At 41.8% G+C, this 25,271-nt stretch overlaps 1 protein-coding gene across 1 annotated transcript in view; it reads left to right on the forward strand.

Moving 5' to 3' along the window:
• Positions 1 to 25,271, forward strand: part of LOC111142520 (piezo type mechanosensitive ion channel component 2) — a 462,751-nt gene that overhangs the window by 66,547 nt on the left and 370,933 nt on the right. Inside the window, exon 2 of the mRNA XM_022495760.1 lies at positions 15,703 to 15,798. Within this exon, the coding sequence (XP_022351468.1) occupies positions 15,703 to 15,798 (96 nt within the window). The remainder of the gene's footprint in view (positions 1 to 15,702; positions 15,799 to 25,271) is intronic.

The raw sequence follows: 25,271 nt of genomic DNA on the forward strand, positions 1-25,271 counted from the left end.
TCACCACATGTGCTCATTAGGATTTTCATTATGGAAAGTATGCCTTTCCTCTCTCTTGCTCGCCCTCTCTGGCCCCCCCCTCCCCTCTCCTTTCTTCCTTCCTTCTCAAAGCAGTATTTGTGTGTGTGTGTGTGTGTGTGTATTCCAGTAAGCATTATAATTCAAGTAAGATTTTTTAAAATTTCCTGTATTTCCGTAGTGATGTATTTTGTTCCATATTTAGCTTCCCATTACCATCTAGGCCAGGGCAGCTTTAATAGAGAAGGGAAGAGGGGCTCAGGAAGAAGGAAGGGTCAGAGATTCACAATGTATCAACCTAAGAGTGTTAATGATCAGTAAACAGTTTCAAGAGTAAAAGATGTGTGTAGGAACCCTTTAAGTCAGGGTGCACATGTGGGAGGCTAGGGTGAAGTTCGGCCAGCACGCAGTGTTAGAGCTGGTTTCACCAGATGCATTTGAAGGGGAAGGAAGTGGAGGGACTTTCCGGGAAATCGGATAGCCCATCAGAAGGAAAGGAGGAACGAAAATTTTTGAATACTTCAGGAAAAGCAAGTAGGTGACTGGAGTTTGTGGTGTGATGAGGCCTGAGGCTGAGAGGGGTTGTCCAGATTTTAGAGGGCGTAGACTACTGAGGAGGGGAGTCAGTGGAAGGAAGCAGAAGTCTGAAATGGAGGGATTGATCTGGTTTTGATTCTTATCCTGTTGTTTTCCAGCTACCGACATGACTAAGGGCCACACATCCTTTCAGAGTCACATTGTGTTCATCTTTAAAATAAAAATGATAGTGCCATGTGGGGCTTTGGGAAGATAAAAAATATCTTCATGCAGGGGTCCCTTCTGTCCTCAACTCATTCACTTAGCAAATGCTATGGGGCAGCCTCATTCTGGGGGAAACGGACAAAGCAAAGAGCCAGATGACGTTGAGTCTCTATCGTAAGGACAAAATAGATGATACAATATGCATATGACTAATAATTGTTATTAGCGGGGCACCTGGGTGGCTCAGTCCTTAAGCATCTGCCTTTGGCTTAGGTCCTGGGATTAAGTACCACATCAGGCTCCCTGCTCAGTGGGGAGTCTGCTTCTTCCTCTCCCATTCCCCCTGCTTGTCCCTCTCTTGCTGTATCTCTCTCTGTAAAAACAAAACAAAACAAACAAACTAAAAAAAATAATAATTGTTTTTAGTGCCATTCTCCCACAGCTAGTTGCAGACAAAGGAGGGACATGATCACATTTGTATATTAGGAAGATGTTGCTGGGAGCCTTGCGTTCCATTCCATTCTATCTCAAACTTAGTTTCTTGCAAGTGGCAAGTGGGAAGCTCACATTTGCTGGCAGCATCATGTCGAGTGGGGTTTCCATCATCTCAGATCATTAGAATTGAGTTCTCGTTGGATAAAAGAGTCAAAAAAGTAGGATTGCAGCTTCTAAGGGTAAGTAAAATTCAGTCGCATGGGGAGCCAAACCCAAACCCTGTGTGTTCCAGGGAGAGTGATGAGAAAGGAGGAAGTCTGCAGGACAAACCCCCTGTGGTTGCATCTCTGTGGCAATGGATGGCCAGTGCGAATGAAGGAGAGCTTCTGGAATCCACGCTTTGAGTTCCGGTTCTACATCCTAGTCCTTGAGTGATATGTGCCCTTTGTAAAGGGTTGATGACAATCCCTACTTCACAGGACTGTAGACTTTATCTCAAATGAGATAAAGCCTTGGTAACCTGAACAACACAAGCAAGTTATTTTCCTAGAACCTGACAAATGCTCTTTAAAATTTGATTGATTCAACCAAGTGTTATAAAGAGAAAAATTAATTCTGTTGGATATCCGATAACTGGGGTTCCCTTTTCTACTTCTTTCTCCTAATTGAACTGATTGGTTTTTTAATCAAAATGGGTGACATAGACTGGTTGTTTCGGTAGCAAGCGCATCTACAATGGCTGTCATGTGGAGCTTTCCTGTCCCCTGAGCCCCAGTTGCTTGGCCTGTGAGAACTCTGAGGATGATTTCTGCAAAACTCCCCAAGCCCTTCTGCCTCGGGGCTTTCTGGGTTTGCGGCCTGTGTCAGTTCTACCTCATGTCAAGTTGGATGCAAAGAACAATCCTTTCACACTTGCACCAAGCCTTCCATGAGTTCCCCATGTCCCAGAAGGAGGCCATGCCATGTCCTGCAGAACTTACATATCTGGCTTCGTCTCCATGATCAATGTTCTCACTCTACTTACTCTCCACTTTTGAAGCCCAGACAGCATCATCCTCTCTAGCAGAGCATTTGTGCCCTTACCTAGACTCCTCAGGATCTCTTATTCTACCCCAAGAATCTATCACACAAAACATCCACACAAATACTCCTTCTAAGAGACTCTGGTCCTGCCACTAATTGAATACAAATACCTCCATCTTGTAATAAAACACAACAAATCAGCTTTTTAGAGTAGCTAGACATGAAATAAAGTTAAAACATATATATCTGTCTGCCTGATGGTCTTCATCTGTAAACTGATCACATTCAGATTTGCCTGAGTGAGAAGACTGTCCTTATACTAGCTGCTGGTTAGGAATGAACAGGAAGGAAAAAGAGGGGTGTGGGCTAGACCCTCAGGCTGTGAATGGTGGGGGCTGGCAGGTGGAGCGGCTTACTGGACTCACCCTGAATGAGTTCTGCAAAATGAAGGAAGTAATGGCCGCTCTAGTGACCATGACTTCTGTGCCAGAAAGTGTTATCTCTGATTCATAGAAAGCTCCAGATTGATTCAGTCTGGTGTGTTTCTACATTCCTACATACTAGTATATGGGTTTGGAATTTGGGGACTGCAGGTTATATTTCTGAAGAAAATAAGTAAGAAAAAGTGGAAGTTTGCTTTCCATTATTCTCCAGGTTGTATTTTTAGGCAATCTGCTGCAAAAATTAACAGGTTCCAGATGATAGCTGAGAAAACACCCACCAATCTGATCTTTGTGTGAGACAAAAGTGAGAAGAATGAGTTGTTCTTCAAGATTCATTTGTGCCAAAGAAGGGCTAGTCAGCTTAAAAATACAGAGCAATGTTAGGATGGTGTACATTCAACTAGAAGACAATGACAACTCATGACCTCTGTGTCCCTGGCCTTGACCTCCAGCTTATTTTATTACTATGAAGGTTTAGTTGATTTACTATGCTAGTTCTTACTGGTGTTGGGGGTCTTGTTGGCCATTGTGTGATTCAGCCCAAATCATGTAAGTTTAGGTTTACAAGGTTCCCACCCATTAACTGAAAAAGAAAAGGAAGAAAACCTCGAGGGAGGCCCTGAAGGGTGTGTTTGCTTTTGTGTTGACTGGAAATATTTTGTTCTCAACACTCCTGCTCCCATGTTTCTCCTCCAGCTCCCAAGATGGACCTCTAAGCCTCACTCAGATCACCCCCTGTAGGCGCTGTCCAGCTGGGAACTCAGGCTCGCTAGCAGAGAAGTGGTCCCGGGACAGCTCCATGTGATTCATGCCATGGGTTATTTGAGCATTTCTAGTTGAACTAGCCCCTAGTAACATTAAAAAAATTATACCTGGTAGAGTTTCTTTTTTCATAAAGGGAAGCTGAGGCTTGGGGTATTAATGGGTTTGCTTAATGCGGCTCTACTGGGATTAATATTTTGACTTTTTCTTCTGGTTGTCACTAGTTAGGAGTCAGGTTATGAGGTTCAGGGAATGTTTGCTAAAGATGGACAGTGGAAAGCCCCTTCTCCCCACTTTATTAACCTTTTTATGAGGTTAATAAATGTTTTTCCGTCTTGGAGAGCTGACTAAAATTTCATAGAGCCTCTTGTGATGAAGTAGGATTTTCACTGAATCCCTTTGTGAGAAATAATGCTTAAGACCTGGAGTTTAACTTCACATACCTTTTTCTTCCCATAGAAGCTCCCTGGAGCTTCACTTCTTTGTGACAGAAAAGGTTCAAGGTTTAAGAAACTCTTCTTTCTTGGGTGCCTTTGTGGCTCAGTTGGTTAAGCAACCGCCTTCAGCTCAGGTCATGATCCTGGAGTCCTGGAATCGAGTCCCACATCGGACTCCCAGCTCCATGGGGAGTCTGCTTCTCACTCTGACCTTCCCTCTCATGTTCTCTCACTCTGTCTCTCTCTGTCTCTCAAATAAATAAATAAAATCTTTAAAAAAAAAAGAAACTCTTTTTTCTTGCCTCTTCCTGGATGCCTGAGAGAAAATTATTACCCTCCCCTCATTTTTTTTTTTCCCAACAGACACTTCCATCTCATTCGTTTTTGATGTTTTTGTAGCCATGTCATTATGTCAGCCAGATGGAGTGTTGCAGAATGATCTATCTGGTGAAAGCTGGTGAACATTTACACCATAGTCAGTTATAATAGCTCTTCTCCGACCCTTCTGTTGTTAAGGGCAGTGGGAGTTCAACCTTTCATCTCTGTATTCATTCTGCACAGTCATCGTGTGCTTATAATGTGTGAGGTATTATACTAGGTTTCCAAAGACACAATGATAGCCAAGCCCTGCTTTTAAGGGGCTTAATCAAGAAAGTAACATGTTTACACAGGAAAATTCTACCAGGATCTATGTAGTCAAGGCATAAGAGTGAGAAAGCCAAATGTTGTAAGTATGCAAAGATGGAAGAAATCTTTATCTTAGATTTTATTTTATTTTAAAATACAAAATACACACATAACAGGGAACTTTAACATAGTAAGATAAAAAGACAGTGTTCTCCCTCCTTCAATGTCTTTTCTCAGATGTGACCCCCGGTAGTAGTCTGATATATTCCTATAGATGTTCTCAATGTGTAGTAGGGGTAGCAGAGTGCAGTAGGGCAGAGTACAGATGCTGGAGTCGTCCTGGGTGAAGGATCCCTGAGTGGAATTAAATCCCAATTTCACCTTGACCATGGACAAGTTACATATCATTTCAAAGCCTTGGTTTCCTGAAAGTGGGGGATATTGTTAATATCTACCTCTTAGACCTGTCCTATTCTATACAGTTTTATAACCTTTTTTTTTTAACCATGTGTATTATGAACATCTTTTAATGTTCATTCACACGTGCAAAAATCATTCTTCGTGACTATTGCACAGAGCTGCATGGTGTGACTGACAATCCTTATTGAATTATCCCCTTATGGCCAGACATATATGCTTTTTTATTCGGAAAAGTTTACTTTTTTAATGGGATAATTAGGCCATTCTCTGGGAGGAGACAAACATCTGAGCTAGGTGGCAGGGTGCTTAGGAATTTGGAATACACTAATGGGCAGAGGTATTAACAAGCTGGCAAAGAAAGAGGCAGGCATTTATTTACTCACTCAGTTAATATTTACTTAATCCATATTGTGTTTTGGGATAGAAACTGGAAATAGAGTAATGAATTGGAAAGAGCCCATGTTGGAAGGTGGCCTAGGGCCTGGTGGTATGCATGTTTAGGGAATGGCTAATTGGGGGCTCTGGCTAGAACAGAGGTTTGTTTAGGGAAGTGCATTGTTGCTAGAGCTTTTCCAAGAGATAGGCCAATAGTGGCAAGGTTCTGCAGCCTCCCTGTTTCCCCATGAAATATTACCAAGTGACTTAGTCAAGACATTTGTAGAGGTAACCAGACCTCTGTAGAATTTTGATATGAGCCATGGAGCTTAGCTTCACAGTGGCTCATGGTTTACACCTGCCCTTTGGAGATAGACCACTCTACCCAGTCTCACCTGGGGGGACACTGGGGAAAGTTCTGACCCGTTATGGATCCTCTAGTAAATACAAGACATAATGATGGATTAGGAAGAACAAAATGTCATCTTATTCCTGGAAATATAGGATGTCCAAGACTTCTCTATCTACTGACCAAAAATCAAGCGCGTTATCAGGTCAAGGTTGTGAGCCAATGAAAACACCCGGAGTAAGCTTAAACACATTACCAGAATTGTTACTCTCATCTCCAAATAGAGCAAGCACCCTGTGAACAATTTTTAAAGTACCTTAATTTGATAAGGCAGGAGAATGTACATAGATACTGAAAAGAAGGGTAGTAAGGAAGAGAGCAGGAAAGGCCAAGGCCATCTGTGGAGTGGGATGTGGTGGTGGGCAAGCCCAAACATCTCTTTGGTTTGTTCACCACAAGGATTCTTTTGTACCCACTCCATTCTCAGAGACAAATTTTGTGTGCAATCAGCATTTGAAGTGATAAAGAAGGGACTAAATCCAAGGTCAAAGTTTCTGCGGTTAGAACAAAGAGATTTGGCAGAAGTGGCTAATCTTGAGGCATTAGTCCAGTTCATTGCTATTTTGGATATTGTTCTGGGAGTGAGGATCTGACACTGTGGTCAGAAGCTGTTCCTCATTAGTGTGGTGTCATAAACATAAAGCCCAGACACAGTCAAGGGCTGAATTCATGCCATGAAAGGTGTGTCTACTACTTCTCTGGCACCAGAAATACTTGGAAGCCAATAACAATAGGCCTATAGATGGCAGGGAAGAGGGCGTTCCCAGGAAGAAGCAGGCAGGATGTTCAAGTAAATTTGTCAAGATAAAAATGGTCATTTTTCATCAGTTTTGAGCCATATTCATTGTTGAACAAAGCATAGCACCAAGCAGCATTGTATGCTGAAGACGGAAGAAACTTGACTTTAGCAAACTGCATTGATTTCTTCTTGTGCTAGTGTGCATGTCAGACCACGAAGGATGCTGCCAAGAATAATGGGGAATATTCTGCAAGCTACAGGGGAAGCCTACACACAAAATTCAGTTCACGAAGTCCTTCAAAGAAGGAACGTGCGGCAGGCAATAAATCATTCCTGTTATTAAAAAGCCATTGCCGCTTACACAAAGTCTGTATTTATACTTGTACCCATCTGTGTTCCTGTCCTGGCTGTCCAACCCTCTCCCCACCCCACCCCCTTTCTATAGCTGCTGTCTCAAGTTGCTTACAGATAGAATGGCGTTGTGGTTGATTCTCTTATTTTTGAAATGGAAGTGATGTTTATTTTTCATTTGTAACACAGTTTGACTCTTAGGAACTTGCTACTATTTAAATATTTATGACCTGTCTAGTTCAGTGGTTCAACCTAAGAGTTTAGAGATACTGACACCCACACGGTGGAAAGTGAGTTTCTAAATCTGAAGTCTCCATGAGTCTGTAAAGGTCTTGTGAAAGATTGGAGATTATCAAGTCTAAGTAAGCAAAAGTCGAGTAAGGAGCTTTGCTTTATGGTTAGGGTCCTAAGCACTTCTCTGAGATTTTTCAGGGAACCAGTGATGTAAAAACCCTGCTATAGTGAATTTGTCATATAGTAGAATTTATAAATTTTAGGAAGAGAAGTTAACCTGTGGGAAAATTACAGAAAAGTAGCATTCATTAAAAATAAGTAAGATCGAATTCATGAAGGCAGAGTTAATTAAAAGTCAAAAGCTGGAACTGAAAAGTGAGTATAAATTAAACATGAATGACAGTCAGCTCTCTTTAAGAATAATGTTTTAACTGAGGAAAATAAATTTTTCAATTTTCACAATTAATCTTTTTTACAGGCTAAGGGTTCATTGTGATCAATAATTTGAAAACTTAAAAAAGAGGGTATATATTCTGCTAGTAAAAGACTGCTGGAGAGGTATAATGACCCCTAGCTTTGTAAATTGGTCAGTTACACAGAAGTGAATTAAGACTGAGTTAAAAGGTACATTCCTCCCCGGAGAATAAATGTGAGTACGAAGGAGAGGAATGATTTCTAAATCAGTAAACACAGTGACATGAATCTGAGCAGGCTAGCCTCATCTTCACTCTAGGTCTCCCAGTCTGCAAACACTGACTCTCCTCTTCCATAGATTAAAAAAAAAAAGCTACCAAAATGAGTGGGTGAATCAACAGTTGCAAAGTCTGACCTCTGTCAGCATTCACCCGCCCACCCTAATGTGGGCAAGTTTTATTTGGGTAATCTGAGGAACTGTGGATTTAAATGCAAGGCTCTTCTACTCCTAATGCAATAGATCTAATTCCTAATATAATTTTTCAGATAGCTTAAGGAACTGTTAGCATAAAAGCTTTGTTTTCTCATTTGCAATCATAGGAGATGATCTGTGCTGTTATTCTCTTGGATCCCAGGGAGTTTCTTAGCATTAGCAGGGTCAATCTCAAGCAGAAGGATTTGCAGTTTAAATATGACAAATTTCTGTGGGGAAACTTATGAAATGGTGAATAACATATAAAAAATTTATAAAAGAGGGAAAAGAGCACCATATTCTTTCATTTGTCTTATGCAAACTGTACAATCAGTCAGGATGAGTTTAGAAAACTCATTTAAACTGTTAATATGATTAGTAATATTTGTTGATGTATATTTAAATAATTAAAACAGAAAACAGAATCATTCCTTTTTATAAGAATTTAAAAGGCAATACCTATTTAAATTCATAGCCCCCCCCCCCCAAAAAAAAACAACTAAGATTTTAGTGACTCCTGGTTCAACTCATATTTTACAGATAACACTCCCAGTTATTTTGCATAAGTAGAAAACTCAGACCAAAGTCTTCTATCCTTTATGAATAAGATGCTTTCATCTGATTTTTCCTTAAACTGGCTTAGAAATTTTAGCAATGGTTATGATTTTCTGCTACAATTGGGTTCTAAGACCTTGCCATCCATTACCTTATAAAAGTCTTATTGTCCTTGATGCTTTATTCTAAATTTACATTCTTTTAACCAATTTCTTTAATGAAATTAATGTACAATATCATATTTCTCTTCTTTTCCAATTTTTCTGAGATATCATTGACATAAAACATTGTGTAGGTTTAAGGTATATAGTGTGTTGCTTTGATATATATTGCAAAATGAAGACCACTGTGATTATTGATGAAGTTTTAGAATATAAGTGAGATTCAGTGGGGTAGAGTCTGGAGCTGACCACCAAGAAGGAATTCTTGAGATGTCTTTGGTGCAAAATGGTGGTTTATTAAAGCACGGGGACAGGACCCATGGGCAAAAGAGCTGCTATGAGGACCTCGAGGGGCTAGCTGTTGTTGGGAAATGTCATTTATTACCATCTAATCAAAATTTAGTCATGAGACCCTTCAGAAGTATATCCGTGGGCCATATGCTTGGGAATGATTGCCAGCATGTATCTTGGAGGCTTAAGATGAAGTTTCCAAAGGAATTTTTATATGTTAAAGTAGACTCACAGGATCCTGGTTGGGGGGGGGCGGCTGTCAGGCTAGGATTGCCTTTTGCCCTTAGCAAAGTATTATGTTGGAAGCAGTTGAGTCCCTAGAGGACTCTCGCTCTGCCTCTTTCAAGGACTTGTCAGTGATGCTAGGTAGTAAGGAAATTTAATAACTTTTAATAACTTTTAATAACTTTAAATTTAATAACTTTTAATAACTTTTCTTCTGCCTTTGTTTCCCGCATCGATATAGCTAACACCTCCATCGTGTCACATCATCACTATTTCTTTTTTGTGGTGGGATACTTCTATTTCTCGAAGTGTGAGAAATACACGACTGACAGAGTCAGTGTTATACTGACAAACTCCCAGCACCAAAGTCACCGTTCATACATCTCTGGGTCAACATGTAATGTTAAAATATAGGGACTTTACCCCAATGGGTTAACATAGTTCCTTCTTTGAAAATTATTTCTATTAGCTTTTTGTAGCACAAATGTATGAACATTCCTAGGCCATGCACAAAGAATACAATGCAGGTGTTACCTGATAAAAGCCTGAAAAAATAAGTGTGCAAGACTATGTCTTGGCTTTTATGCGCTATTGTGGAAGAAACCTTCTGCTAGCATCCTTCTTGATGAAATTACTTCTGTAACTTCCCGAAGGAAGCTACTGGGACAAGACCTCTCATCCATGTGGAGGTCAGACATAAAGGAAACGGGAAGAGCTCAGGGCACTGGGTCTTGACTGTCAGTTCTAAAGCACCACTTACTCAGACATTTGTAACTTTAACCGGATGTAAACCACAGGAGTGTATAATGGGGAAAAGAATTCTACACAAATAGGCAATGAATCAGGTGACCGAACAGCCTTTTTCCTGTCTCTCATTTCTTTGAGAGTTTTCCTTAGGGAACATCTACCATTGTTTAATTTTTTTTCTTAGATCATGATAAATATTTGCAATTGATTCTCTTGTCATTTTCTTAAAAAAATAAAAGAACCAGGATTCCGTAGAGGACATCCTTTTAAAAACAACTGATTGCTTCAGAGTCAAGAAGAAAAAATATTAAAAGTATGAACGAACAAAAATTTTTGGACTCACCGAATTGACAGAACTGTTTGTCACTTGATATTGAAGTTGCTTATTCTGAGTGCTATGTATCTACTCCTCTGGCAACTGTTAAAATAAACAAAGCTTCTGGAGGCCTTAAAGAGCATTTAGAACTTACTTAGTTGAAATGGAGATTCGAAACATTTAAGGAATCGTCTCCCAGGCCATTAATAGTGAGATGTTGTTTGGCCTTGCTAAAGGGTATGAAGGAGATAGGAGATCACATCTGGCTAAAAATTCAGCTCTGAGAGCACTTACCTTTAATAACATAATCTAAAATTATTGCCTTCAACTATTATGGAAAGGCAAATTAAAGTGTTCGTAAACTTCTCCATGATCTTATTGTAATGATGGGGAAATTATTATACAGACAGTCTTGGCTTGACAATGATTGGACTTAGCGATTTTTAGACTTTATGAGGGTAGTAAAAGCAATATGCATTCAATAGAAAGCTTTTTTTTTTTTTTTTAATTTGGAATTTGGATCTCTTCCTGGGCTTACAACCTGCAGTGCAGTGTTCTCCCATGATGCTGGGCGGCAGCAGCTGCTCCCAGCCCTCCTGAGTGAGCAAGCGGGAGGGTTACATTCTTACCATTCTGTATCCATACAGCCATTGTGTTTGTCACTTTCAGTATGGAAGTCAGTCAGTTACATGAATGAGTCCACACATGGTTATACAATCCACTTTGTGTCAGATGATTTGCTCAACTGTAGCACCCTGCATACATTTAAGGCAGGCTAGGCTGAGCTATGATACTCATTCAGTAGGTTAGGTGTATTCAATGCATTTTTGACTTGGGATATTTTCAACGTACTTTGGTTTTACTGGGGTGTAACCCCACTGTAAGTCAGAGAAGATCGGTACACAAACTACAATCAAGTATTTTTATAAATGTTACATGACCATCTAAACAATTTCATACTTGCAAGAGATTTCCGCTTTCTATTTTGGTAAACTAAATTGTCAAAGTCAAATCATTTCCTTCTTGGAGAGTTTTTGCCAGCTTTTATCTTTAGAAAATGAAGTTTGTTAATGAGATGAGGTCAATTGTTTACATTTCAGATGATGATATTAATGTTTATAAAGCACTCCACTTGATAACTTGTTGATTCATTTTGTAATTGTGAACTCTCTAGGCTTGGCAAGTTCTTTTGTTTGGGAAATTCTTGTCAACTGTTGTCATCCCTTTGGAGAGGTTTCCACATGATTCCGGGGGGTTAAAACCAGGTAGGAATAGGGAAACGACAGTGTGTTATTTACCAGAACAGAGAATCTTTCTCCTTTGAACAACTTGGTGTGCATTTCAAAAAACTGTACTGTCAATAGTCAAAATTTTGAGGCAGAGGGCAGAGGTCCAGGTGACCTGAGAGTGAGAGGTGTCGGGTATCTGGGAACGCTGTGCAGTAGAGTAAGAGAGCTCCTCAGGAAGAGTAATGAATGTGCTCCTGAACAAAGACAACATCATGCTTGATAAAGGAACCATTGCTATTTGCCTTTTAAGGCTTTTCTAGCTCAAATATGTTTTATCGACAAGTTCAAAGGCATATTTTTGCCCTTGATGGGGATAACTCCCTTAGAAATGTCATTTGAAGTCCCCATCAGCTTGGGGGAGCTCTTGGGTAGCAATTTTATACATAAAAAGTAAAGTAGGGAATTCAGCAGTTGGGCTACTGTCATCAGTCAAATGGGATAATTTCAGGCAAAAATAAATGAAGTTGGGTTTTTACAAGTGGCTTGTTTTTGTTTTGTTTTGTTTTTAAGTTTGGGTGTCTATTGCTGCATATAAATTACCGAAGTGTTTAGCTGCTTAAAGCAACACACTGAGTTTCTGGGAGTTAGGAAGCCAGGTGTGGCTTGGGGGGTGGTGGCAGGGCACCTCTGGCACAGGCTGTCCCACAGGGCTGATGCCAAGGGGGTGGTGAGGCTCCTGACTGTGGAGCTGCTTCCAAGTGAACTCTTGTGGCTGTTCGCTGGTGAGGGCTAGCTACTGGCTAGCGACTACAGTCCCCTGCCATATACCTCTCCCTGGGACAACTCATAACAGTGCAGCTGGCTTCCTTGACAGTGAACAAGGGGAGAGGCAGAGAAACACTCAGGATAGAAGCTGCCACGCAGTATCGCGATACTTCTACAGTTTGTATTCGCCGGAAATGAGTCATTAGTTCCAGACCATATTCAAGAGCAGGGGAGGATATCCTGGTGTGACAACCAGGAGATGGCGATTACTGGAGACCATTTGGAGGCTGCCTGTCACCCTGGGTTGTCCCTGTTCTCTCCTGAGGCTCTTCAGACTTTGCTATAAATAATGATAACTGCAGGCTGTGATGTGGGAAACCAAGAGCAGGCTCCTTTCCTCCCTGACCCCGAAGTTAATCTTGGAGAATTTCCTCCATAAATACATTTTCACCATGCATAATGTGAAACCTTACAGAATGAGGTTATAAAACAGAAACAGCAAGATCCATACAAGAGCTTTTGCCATCCTGTGGAGGCCAGGCTCCGGCTCACTGAACCCCTGAGGGTTAACTAGGGACAGGAAGGACAGGTGAGGATATGTTTTTATGCTGGGGCCATGATGCTTCCTAGTGATAGTGCAGTGTCGGGCACTAGACTCCCAGGTGCAGACCACCGCCTGGTTCCTTAGCTGCGCTTTCTGCTTTTTCATGTGTCAAAGGGAGTAATAATGGTCTGTGTAAAAGGAGGATAGTAATAGTATGAGTTAACGTACATGAAGTGTACCCATCGGGGCTTGACACAGAACAAGCACGTTGCTGTAAGCTATTAATGAGATAAATTACCAGCAGATGGGTCCCTGACAATGCTCCTTAAAGTGCTATGATCATACAAGTGAGTTCTGTTTTAGTTTTTACCCAGAAATACTCAGAAATACCCAGAAATTTGCTGCGCAATACTAATTTCAATGTTGCAGAAACAGCCCAAGACTAAAAAGAAAGAAACGTTCCACTTGATTAGGTGTTTATTTTGTTTATTGTTGTTGAAATATCAGCTGTGACGTTTTTATGTGACCATGCCTGATTTCCTTCCCACATGCCCTCATGCCTTTCTCATTCCATTTCATTCATTTATTCACTCTTCCTTCCTTACCTGGGCACAAGTACCTACTGCCCTGGGCCGTGGCGCTAGCAGAGATGCTCACGGGCATCTAACCAAAGCCTGCGACACTGAATGACAAGTGTTCTGGAAAAGGCACCGGGGAGTGAAATGCATCTGTTTGGGGAGGTTGTGGACATGGACCGTGACCCAGAAAAGGAAACTTGGGAGCCCTGTAGCGATATGCCTGGTGGAGGAAGGAGGGGAAGGTGTTGCAGTGGGGGGGGAGGAGGGCTGGCACAACCTAGAGGCAGGAAGCGGCAAAACATGGGGAAGGTGCTGGCAGTTCAGTTGGGCAGCAGTGCAGAACGCGGGGTATGCATTGGTGCATTGGTGGGGCGTGGAGCTGCAGGTGGGGGCAGACTTGAACAGCCGGCACTCAGTTGACACCTCAAAGTGACCGCCATGGCCTTCGGATCTCTTGCAAGTCCACATGATCTGTCCTCATCTGGGTCTCTCCTGGCACCTTGGGCTCCCTGTGGGGCTCTCTGGGGCAGGTCACATAGGTGAGGCCTTCTTCAGCTCCAAGACCCCTCTGGCACCCACGGAGGCTCTGTCCGCAGGCTCACCCACCTCACCCGTTGGCCCACATCTCACTTTCTCCCAACAATAGTCTACCTTCAGTGCTTCTCCTGAATGCTGCCATCAGTCCTCCTCCCCCCAGGGCCCCCTGCTCCCCCTTTCCCTGCTGGCTTCCTGTTCACGTAGTGCTTGTCTTCCAGGGTTCCTTGTGATTGACTTTTTATCGTGTTTGCTGTTTACCATACATTTCCCCCCAAAATATAAGTTCCCAGAGGTAGAAAAGAACCTCTGTGGGTCCCAGCATGTAGGACATGCTCAATAAATATTTGTCGACTAAATGAATCCCCAGATATATTTGAATTGTTTTTTAAGGAGCTTCCACTATGGGTGAGAAATAAGAAGGTGAAGGAAAAAAATCTACAAAGACAATTCAAACATATGTTTTCATTTTTGTACACTGTCTCATTTATATATATTCCTATCAGCCCTATGAATAGTGTGAAAGTTTCTGCCCGCCTTGGATCTTTCATGAAGGAGGTTAGGAATACCCATGATTGTTAAAAAGCTACAAATATGTGCATGATTCCTTTGGAATGAAAAAGCACCATTTGTGGCTTCCCTCCTTCCCTAGCACACTAGGCCTCACTTTCCTCTACTGTGTCTCTGCTGGCTTCGGGAGTAAGCCACCAGAAGCAAGGGCGGGGGGCTGGCTTATGCCATGATCCTAGTGTTCGAATCCCCTCTCGAGCTAGCAACTTCTTGATCTGGTCTCCCTGTCTGGGTACCATGTCTCTTGCCCTCCATTTTCTCTCCTACCAACATTCCTTCCAACGTTTTCCACCTGCATCATCACTGAACCAATTTCCTCATCCTGCAGACTCATTCTTAGTCCTTCTCATCTTTAGTTTTTCTTTAGTCATCCAATAAATTTATTTTTTATTGCTATAATGTGCTTATTTTCTTCCTGCATGGAACACTGCACGCTTTCTTCTCCCTGGATAATAATGAGAATGTTTATGGTAAAGGCTGGTGTTTTTGAGGGTTTCCTGTGCATAAGATGCTGAGACACAGTATTATTATATATCATTCCATTTATTCCTTGGAATGAGTCTATGAGTTAAAAACAGTTATCAGGTCCGCTTCACAGATGGGGAAACGGGAATCTGGAGAGGGAAGGCACCTCCTTGGAGCAAATCTCTGGAGTTCTAGCTCTGGGACAAGCGATGCAGAAGAAGGAGTGTGGGGTCAGGAGCCTGGCAGGCCCAAGGTTAATTTTAACTTGGTCAAATCCTAGTTGGGAGATTCAGGTGAATGATTATGAGTCTTTCTGAACCTGAGCATTTCTAACTTAGAAAATGAGGATTAAATGAGATAAATTGTGAAAAGCCCTGCCATGGAGCACTGAACAAATATTCTTCTATTTTCTTTCTCTTCTGTCTCCTCTCTTCTGTGGCCAACCTTAACTGAACATCCCAAACCCTCACCAGTCCTGTTGCCCTTTATATTTCTGTAGCCATCTTAACTTCTCCAGCTTTCTCCAATTGATGACTTGTTTCGGGACTACCTTCATTCAGGTAGTTTATGGGTGTTGCCTTCTTGGCTAGATTTTAAGAGCAGGGGCCATGCATTCTAATTCTGCATTCCTCATGATGTTCAACATAGTGATAAACACAGAATAAATGCTCAGTTTTTACTTCCTAATTGACATACCCACTTGGGTTGCCATTGGATCCAGCAGTCCCTGATGCAGGAACCCACACAGGTCTGTGCACCCTGGGCCCAGCAGCCTGCCATTATTAATGATGTTCTACTTCTCTTCTCTCTTCCCAACTGCAGCGTGCGCGTTCCGGTACAATGGGCTCTCCTTTGTCTACCTCATCTACCTCTTGCTCATCCCTTTGTTCTCAGAACCAACAAAAGCGACGATGCAAGGTAAGAGATGGAAATGCAATGATCCCCACCATGGGATGGTGCCCTGTAATGGATGACCGCATAATGGTAATGTGATGATCCCTACCGTGCTCTGACTGCATTTTGCTGGGCTGCTCGGTCTGTCTTTATCTGATGGGAGAGATGCGGTCTGTGTATCACGCTGGTCCAGCCAGGAGCGGGCAGGACGCATTTGGGCGGCTACAAGTTGAGTAGGGTGGAGCTTGCTGGTGACATGTTTTTGTCCCTTACACAGCTGTCCTCCCATATGAGTTCCCTAGTAGGTCTTTACTGGCAGAACTGTGATGTATCTGGAACATTTGGGCTAGGTAAAATGAACTCAATGCATTTTCAATAAAATAAGGCAGAGGGTAGAGCAACTTTGGCACACGCTTTGCATACTGGGTTGCTGGGGAGAATGTGGCAGGAGATGGAAAGGAGACAGAGCATCGTCTTACATTTCCAAGCCACGAAGCAGGAGAGCTGGGTAAGACCACGTCCCATCATGACTTGTTTATACATCAGCTGAGATCTCTTACATATGCCTCCAATGAGTACTAAAAGAGAGTAACCCGAGTCCAAGGGATAGTTTCTCAAGCATGTCACTGCAAAATTTTAGATCCATCTCCCATTGCTCTGCAAGAATCTGCAGGCACAGAAAAGAATGTGACTGTTTCTTCTAAGGCTCTCATTAGGAAGCATGGTCTGGCTTGTGAATTTATATATGTGAAGTCCTTCCACAAGTATAAACATTAAACCATACCCGATCAATTTAGTAGTTTAGTTTTCCAACAATACCATGAGAAACAAGGACTGTGCCCCGTGTCTTAGGAGTCTGTGATGGCTCACTGTATGTATACTAATCTGGGAAAAAAAAAAAAAAAAAAAGGAAGTTGTGTTTAACCCCACCAACCGCGTGGCATGGGAAAGGCCACTGGTTGTCCTCAACTCATGGTGGTGACTCTTCAGGAAAAGAAGAGAAGACTTGGTGTACCCAGAACAGCAAAGAACGGCCCTGTCTTTCCCACCTCCCTCTTAACTATTGCATTTATAACGCATATTATGTTTCCATATCTGAATAGTTAGGATGATGACTTTCCTGCCTGAGGAAGAACCTGAGTGACAGCTCTTCCAAGTCACTTAAATCCTTAATGCAAAAAGTAAAGAGGAGCTGGAGAAAAGTGAGTGTATACAAATCCCCGTCAGACCTCAACATCCCTGTTCATGGGACCACACGCAGTCTAGCCTCATTCGGACAGTTCGACATTAGCAAAGACATTGAGACAGACTAGTTTTGGGCTTCAGAGCCAAGATGATTAACATACAGGCAAGCTGTATTTCATGGCTTGGAGCTCATGTTTCAAAAAAAAAGAAGGTATCATACACATTCAGGAGAAAGTGCTTTAAAAAGGAGATTCAAAAAAAAAAATAAAAAAAAAATAAAAAGGAGATTCAATTGAATTATCTCTTGCTTTATATCAAGGTGTCTCCTTATTATTTTATCTGGAAATCAGATAATGGGACTTTCCCCCTTCAGACGTAGGGGATGGCACCCGGCTTTTCCTTCTTCCCGGCTCACCAGCCCTGCTTTCTGTTGGGGTGCTTCCATCCCTGTAGGAGTTGGTGTAAGACTATATCCGAAGTATGGGATAGTCGGCCCATTGTTTATAGCTGGGTGCACTGGGGACTGATGTCAGGAAGCTCAGAGTGAAACATAAAATCAAAAGCAAACAGCAGCTCTTCTCTGTGTAAAGCAATATCCTGAGTTAACAAAATGTGACTAGGTCAGTGCACAAACAAAGCACAATGACCCCCCACATGCGTCTGCTGGTGCTGCTCCTGGTGCTGGAGAGGGAAGCCCAGGGCTCAAAAGGGAAATCCACAGGCAACTTTCCAGTTAGGATTATGGAAGCAGTGTTGCCATTACTTTCTTCTTTCCTGCATTTCAGTGCTAAGCAGTGTGACTGATAGTCAGTAGAACCTCATTTATTTATTTGTTTGTTTATGGAAATGCAGGCGGTCTCTAGGACAGGGTGTACCACACATTTTTTTTTTTTGAACATGTAGAACTTGCAGTCCAGGCATTGGTAAATCTGTGTTTTGAGATATCCCATGCTGGGGACTTCTGGCCGTGCACAGTCTGGGACATCGAAGGCGACGGGGCATGGATGCAGGCAGTGATGGGTCTGGAAGAGTGACTGCCATGTGGCTTTTCTGGAAGATGTGGGCTCACACATACTCGTAACTTCAAGTTCATGTTCACACACATTTCTCATGAATTGGTAAGAAAGTACATTGTCAGACTGAAAGAACCGTCAGCAACCTCCACACCACCTGCTCGAAGACAGTCTGCCTGAAACCACAAGTGAATTCGGACTGCCTCTGGAGCCAAAGGCATCTGTGTGCATTGCCATTACCAGGACCACGAAATGACATTGGGAATCACTCCCCATACCCCATATTGGAAGTGTAATGCAGATGTGTAAAAGTTACTCCATGCCCCTCTGCCCTGCCTTTGGTCTGTTGGATTTATTTTTCTTTTGTGGGATTATTTTTTCCTCTAAGTGTCTCCATAGAGGGCCCAGCATGTGGAGGGAGTATTTCCCAGTTGTAGCTTGGAGGGTATTCCTGTGGCTTCGTTCCTGGGATAGTTCTAAATGTAAACCCCAGTGTCTCCACTGTGGTTTGGGACAAGGATGTCTACTTATTTTGATGGCATTGGCCTCCGCAGCACCTAGAACATCAGAGTGCTATGGGTATGCTCCCCATGCCTGTGACTTAGCGGAGATTTGTCATAAGGCTGGAGATGACTACATCCTAGAGGACGGACAAATGGGGGCAGTTAGCAGTCATATGCTGAAATGGTATCAAGTGAAAAAAGAATCAAAGTAAGCATGGTGGCGTGGCCACTTACTCGTGGCCCTCATTGGAACCACTGGGGCAAGAGTGGGAGGAGCTTTTAGGAGTCACCGAACATGTTCCGGCGACCAGTGGTAGATAGAGGCCATTTCCACAATGTGCCTGCTGTCTCTTCCCAGTCACAGATGGGCGGGGCAGCTACTTGTGTCCTCTGGAGGTTTTAGACGGTTCTTTCTTGGGTAGGCCTGAAGTCCGCCTGACTGCATAAGGATACCGAAGCTGACTGCATAGGGATACCCAAGCTGTCGTACCCAACCCAGAGCAAGAAAGCAGGAATTAACAGAGGCTGGAGGGTTATAGTCATTAGAAGATAACATAATTAGATTATAGTCATATTGTGATGGGATTGGCTTTGACGACATTATTTTGTGGGTCTTTTATCAATCTAGGATTTTAGAATTCTCATTTTTCTGTTAAAGATCTTCAGAGGTGTAATTATCTTAGGAGGATTGTATCAGTCGGGACCCAACCAGAAACCACAAGCCACTCTAGGTACTTTGAGAGGAAATGTGATGGAGGGGGTGGGTTACCAAAGATGATGGAAGAGCCAAGAAGTCAAGAGGAAGGTTGGGGGACCTAGGTCTCAGCAGAGCAGGGAGGAATGGGGGGAAGAACGGGGAGGGTCAGGAGCAGAACTCGGAAACAAGAGCCACCTGTGCATTTTTAGAATCATAGGTTGGGGGACCTAGGTCTCAGCAGAGCAGGGAGGAATGGGAGGAAGAATGGGGAGGGTCAGGAGCAGAACTCGGAAACAAGAGCCACCTGTGCATTTTTAGAACCATAGGTTGGGGGACCTAGGTCTCAGCAGAGCAGGGAGGAATGGGGGGAAGAACGGGGAGGGTCAGGAGCAGAACTCGGAAACAAGAGCCACCTGTGCATTTTTAGAACCATAGGAGGCAGATCTGTGCAGACAGGCCATGACTGGCACTTTTCCTATTAGTCATGTGAATCAAATGAGACCCTTTCGTGTTCAGTGTCAGTAAACTATACCTATAGCTTTTCAAATGTGAGGGGTGGTGGTGGAGGGGATCCTCTTTCCCTTAATTCTGTTTTTCACCAGGCAAAATGTTCCTAGTTACTTAACAGTGATTCCCCCCCATCTCCAACTCGACCTGGGTGGACATGTCCTGGAGGCACTTCCCCCTATCAGAAACCCTTTTAAGCCATGATGTGCAGGAAGCTGAGGTAGAAATTTGGAATCCCCTCTGAGGACTGAGGCACCTGTTCCCCAGCCCCCAGAAGGCCTTGTCTGTAACAGCGCACAGTGGAATCTTTCACTGGAAATTGGTGGCTGAAGGGACTCACACACACACACACACACACACACACACACACACACGCACATGCATACGCATGCACACATACACACGGGTGTACACACCATCCCATGGAGAGCAGGCACCTTTGATCTGCCATGGGTCAGTGTGCAATTAGTTCCCTCAAAGGACCTTCACCTCTCTTCTTGCCCTTTGAATTTCCCAGGCAAGTCATATTTTGGGGAAGCTTGTCCCCTGAGCTCACAAGGCATCTCTTGGAAGCCACTCTCACCAGGCTTGGAAATCTTTCTACAATATTCAATTCTCTCGGCTTCTCCAACATTCTCTTTCATATCTTCCATGGGGCAGGGAACCCCAATTTGCCGTGGGACTCATGGGAAAATGAGGGAAGCCTGGTATCCCAGCTTTTTAGGGTTGAATCTGAAACTGAGCCAGAGCCCCATTTTAATACATTTATTTATTGAGTCTCCTTCTCTTCTAATATGTAAACTTCAAGATGGGAAAGATTTTGCTGTTTTGTTTACTGCTGTATTTCCAGGACACGGAAACAATGTCTGGTGTTTAATAGGCAGTCAGTAAATATTTATGGGATGAATGAATGAATGAATGAATGAACTTATTCTCAGAGTCCCTCATTTTAGAAACATTTATAAAACAACTATAGTCCTATGCTTACTTCAGTATCCATAGTAGCAAACATCATAGAATGGTTTATTATGTATAACTGTCCTTCAGAGACAAAAGCTTAGGGTAGAATGGGCCATGGGAATTTGCTATACTAAATTTTATTGGGATCAGAGGATCATAAGAAATTTAATAAATTGAGGTGTTTTATGCTCTTACTTAAAATTATAGGCATTTTATTTAAGCATATAATACTGTAGGAAGGGAAATAAATCCTTTTCTGCTGTTTACCTAATGGTATGCTTTGCATTCAGATTGAGACTGCACTCCATTAAAGAGGAACTCGTAAATAATTAGCTGCAGGTAGCCCAAACATTCAAAGTTGAGGAGCTGTTAAGTTCTTTAACCAGACATGGGTTTCCTATATCTTATGGCTTTTGAGTAGACCACATCAGCCAATATGGTGGAAGAGTTGTATTTTGTTTGGTTGGACTCTAAGTAATAAAACGTATGAGATACGGAAGAAGAGCATGGTAAATGCTCAGTATATATTGGCTAATAATAGTATTATTATTATGAAGAACAACATCATTACTTTGAATATCAGAGTGAGCAAGATTTAGAAATCTCAATCTCATGTGTATGACCATCACCAGTATTTATCTCAGGACTTTTCCTAGTGCTCTCTAAATATTTTGTTAAGAATTATGTGATTTCCAGTCTTCCTTGCTAAGTAACATTCAAGTCAAGCAATGTGTTAATAGAGAGCCAATAGCTCTATCTGTTAAGTGCATATTATTATCCGGATGCATGAACTAATTTAATTCTTGCAATGACCTTTGGAGGGGGCTGCTACTATTATTAAAAACTATTATCAAAAATCCTTACAGACAGAGACTGAATCCCAGGTGGGTTGAGAATCAGGCCCTAGGACACACAGGTGTCTTGTGGGGGGGCCGTGCCCTCCTAGCTACTCTGTTGTTCTGACTTATGCCCACAGAACAAGGTCCTCTGGAGATCTGCAAGAGACAAGGGAAACCTAGTCACTTAATAAGTACTTGTTGGCTGATAGATTACCAGGCTCTGTGTACATCGGTCTGGAGAAAGAGTTTGAGTATATTTAAAGGAGATATTTGAATTTTCATTGGAGCAGATTGATGACATACATGTTATATTATTTAGAAAATATATCTTATTAAGTGTAACTGGTTATTTCTTTCAACAACTATTCATTGGAAGACCACCCTTTATATAGCACTGTGTTTGGATTTGTGGAGGATAAAAAGGAGAAGAAAACAGCATTCTTCACTAGAGTAGCCTCCCAAACACCAAACAGATATCGTATCTTATTGAATGAGATAACCTCTTGCAAAGAGGTCGTCTTTGGAAACCATATACTTACTCAGTGATGCTGTCATTTCTCTAAACCAATCTCACACTACTTCCTTGCAGTTGTGTAAAGAGTTTGCCTTGAGTAGGCTCAATAGTAACAAACCATTGTCCTCTTAAGGTAGGTCTGATATGTACAACATTGGGTGTCAAGTCCAATGGGGGCGAAAAACGGATGATGAAATTAGTCATGTCAATTTTAGGAAAAATAAAAAAGGATAAAACCCAGAGTATTTAGTATAAACAAAATATCTGAAGGTCATGCCTCATTATAAATGAGGTTTAAAGTTTCTTTGAGTGAGAATACTGCTGTTGCTACCCCAAAATGACAAATACACATGGAACATCTTTCTGTGATGGATACATGTAGATGTAAGGATATATTACCTCTAGGAGGTCATTATGAAATGAGATACCCAGATGAGAAGAATTCTGAAGGAAGCAGTGATTACTAGATTTGCTCTGGAATCTTGACTCTGATAGTTAAGTAGTGTCTTCTTGAGCCAGACCACAGAATCAGATGTAGTATCTAGAGATGTGGCTGAACTGAAAGTGTTCGTAATAGTAAAAGTAACCAACTTTTGTGTCACAGGTACTGTTCCAAGCACTCCCTATATAGTAATTTAATTAAAAGATTAAAAAATGATTTATTGAAAAGGCAGAACCTCCATTCTGTAGGAAAGTGGTTCCTTTTTTCTGTGGGGAAAAAAACCCACATTTATTGTGAACTAGGTTATAAATCCATTTAACAAACTAGGAATACCATATACTAAGGTACTGGTATTATGACTATCTCCTCTTTATGAAGGCATGTGGGCAAGCCACATTAGTGAGACTTCAGTCTAGGTGCCTGTTCTCCTTTACCATCCCACTTCACCAAATCCTTCCATGTGTCCACAGGAGTCCTTCCCCTTAAGCTGGGATAGACTGCCTCCTTTCATGAACCTGACTGTAAATCCTTAGGTTTTGACTCTGTAAATGTTCAGCGTCCAGAGCCTTTTTCAGTTGGTTCCAACAGGAAATTTTACATCTTTTCATATACTTTTGATAAATAATTGTTCTAATATTAGAGGTGTACATCTAGCAGTAGCGTGAAATTTGCTATTTGCTAGAAATTGCTTCCATCTGCTTGCTTAGTCCTGCCAATAAGTTACCTTTGCTAATGTGTTCTTTTACAGGCTGGCAGATAAAAGCATCTTATTTTACTAGCACTATTCGATAAGTACAGTCATTTACTTATTGGGGGCTACTTGAATAGGAATTCTTCAAGTTATAAGACAACAGCACTCTCTGGGCAATATTTACTGTTGACCTATGGTAAGAATAGCTTAGAAGCATCATCATCTCATCAATTCACACGTGAAATGTTTACATTACACACACACATACACACACACACACACACAATCACACACACACACATACTAAGGCAAATAGAGATGATTGTTGTCTAAGGTATGTAATTATTTCTAATGACAAAGTTATCTTCCTGTCTCTCCTTCCGACAGCCTTCTTTCCAAATGTTCACCAAGATTGGGCAACCCCATGAGAGATCAGAACAAAACTCCTAGTGGTGGGGGAAAGGGAAAGACCTTGGGTGTCTGTGCAGATCTTTCTTAAAATTTGTCTCTTCAGTTATGATGGTTAACTCCTCCTGGAATAGGTGAGGCGCAGGTAGTGGGCCAACTTCTGTGTCCAGATCAGTCAGATTGCCAGAGGAATAACGGAAATGCACATTGCTAACCATTTCCAGCTTTGCCCTCCAATATTTTTCAATATATGGTTTTGTGGAGGAGACATTTTTCTTCCCTGTCATAAAAGGAGTGAACTCCTGAAATATATATTTTTTTTCCTAAAATCACTTTGCTTTGTTATTTTGAGCAAGGTACCAATTTGCCTGGTATAATTCCTTGCATTTACACACACAACTTACTAAGAACGTATTTTTTTCTGGTCATTGGGATCTCTTTCAACATTTGGCAGGGGGATAGAGTTAGGGAGGGTAGTAAAGGGGAGGCTTCACTATGCCTCGGTGACAATGGTGAGCAAGTGAAGTTTTTAGTGAGCTGAGTTAACTTTTGTAAATAATCGCTCAAGTTATTCTAAGATGATAGGGGAGAAAGAAGATACTTTTTTCTATCCAGCTCTGAACAAGCGGCTTATTTTAAGAGGAAATTGTACTGTACTAACCATAAGAAGTCAGTGTGTGTGTGTGTGTGTGTGTGTGCGTGTGTAAAATAACCATCATCATCAAAAGACCTTATTTTGAGGTTCTCACCCAGGATAGACTATGCCCGAATCATTCACAACACCCCAAGAAAAGAAGAATGATGTTCAGTTTGCCTACATGAAGAGTCAACGAGGTCTGCTAACTTGTCAAAATGTGTTTAGACATCAGAGAGGAAATAGTAGCAGGTATTTAAAACTACTTGCATCTGGTTTTTGTTAAAAACACTGTAAAGTCTTTATACCATTAGACTTATTATTACTATATTTTATTATGTCATAATAAAGCAAAAAGCAAGAATATATTTAATTGAGTAAATTATTAGGTGTTTTACTATGCATATCAGCTCACCACCAAGAGGAGTGCTAACAAAAATAATGAGATGCTTGTTTCTTGGATTTTTGAATGAATTTATTACAGGTCCTTTTGGGGATGGTACAGATGTAATATTCTATTGTTTCGAATTTGGCAAACCCTGCTCAGTCAGACAGAGGGACTTTCAGGGAATATACATGTAATTCTCAGCTCAGGAAATGATGGGTCATGTTATCTTACGCCTAGGGATAGGTTTTCAGAAGTGTGGCAGTTTGGGCTTTATTTGACTATGATATACCAGACCTGTAATATGGCTTCGGCTGTTGTTCAGATGCTGTCCTATCATTACAGTGAGACAGTTCACCTGAACTGATACCAGTTTGTTGACCTCATCCTTAAATTACCATTCTTTTGTTTATTCATTTGACAAACATTTATGGGTGTCCACCCCCCCACCCCCCGCGTCGCGACTTGTACTGGGCAATTGGATATAGTAAGGTAGATAGTACAGGCTCTCTGTCCCTTGGATATGAATCCAGCTCTGCCATTTATTAACTGCATGGTCTTGGGCAAGTTCCTTACATTCTCGGGAGTCCTTGAAACTGGTCTTAGGTATAATATTGAGAGACCTACATATGGGGAGGTCGTGTTCATGGGAACCTAGTTCTGGGATATGTGCTGAATAGGTGGACAAGGAGCTCTAGAAATTATAGATCCTTTCCTAC

The sequence above is a fragment of the Enhydra lutris genome, unplaced genomic scaffold, assembly GCF_002288905.1.
Source record: "Enhydra lutris kenyoni isolate GAN:26980312 unplaced genomic scaffold, ASM228890v2 scaffoldscaffold8, whole genome shotgun sequence".
Taxonomy (NCBI): domain Eukaryota; kingdom Metazoa; phylum Chordata; class Mammalia; order Carnivora; family Mustelidae; genus Enhydra; species Enhydra lutris.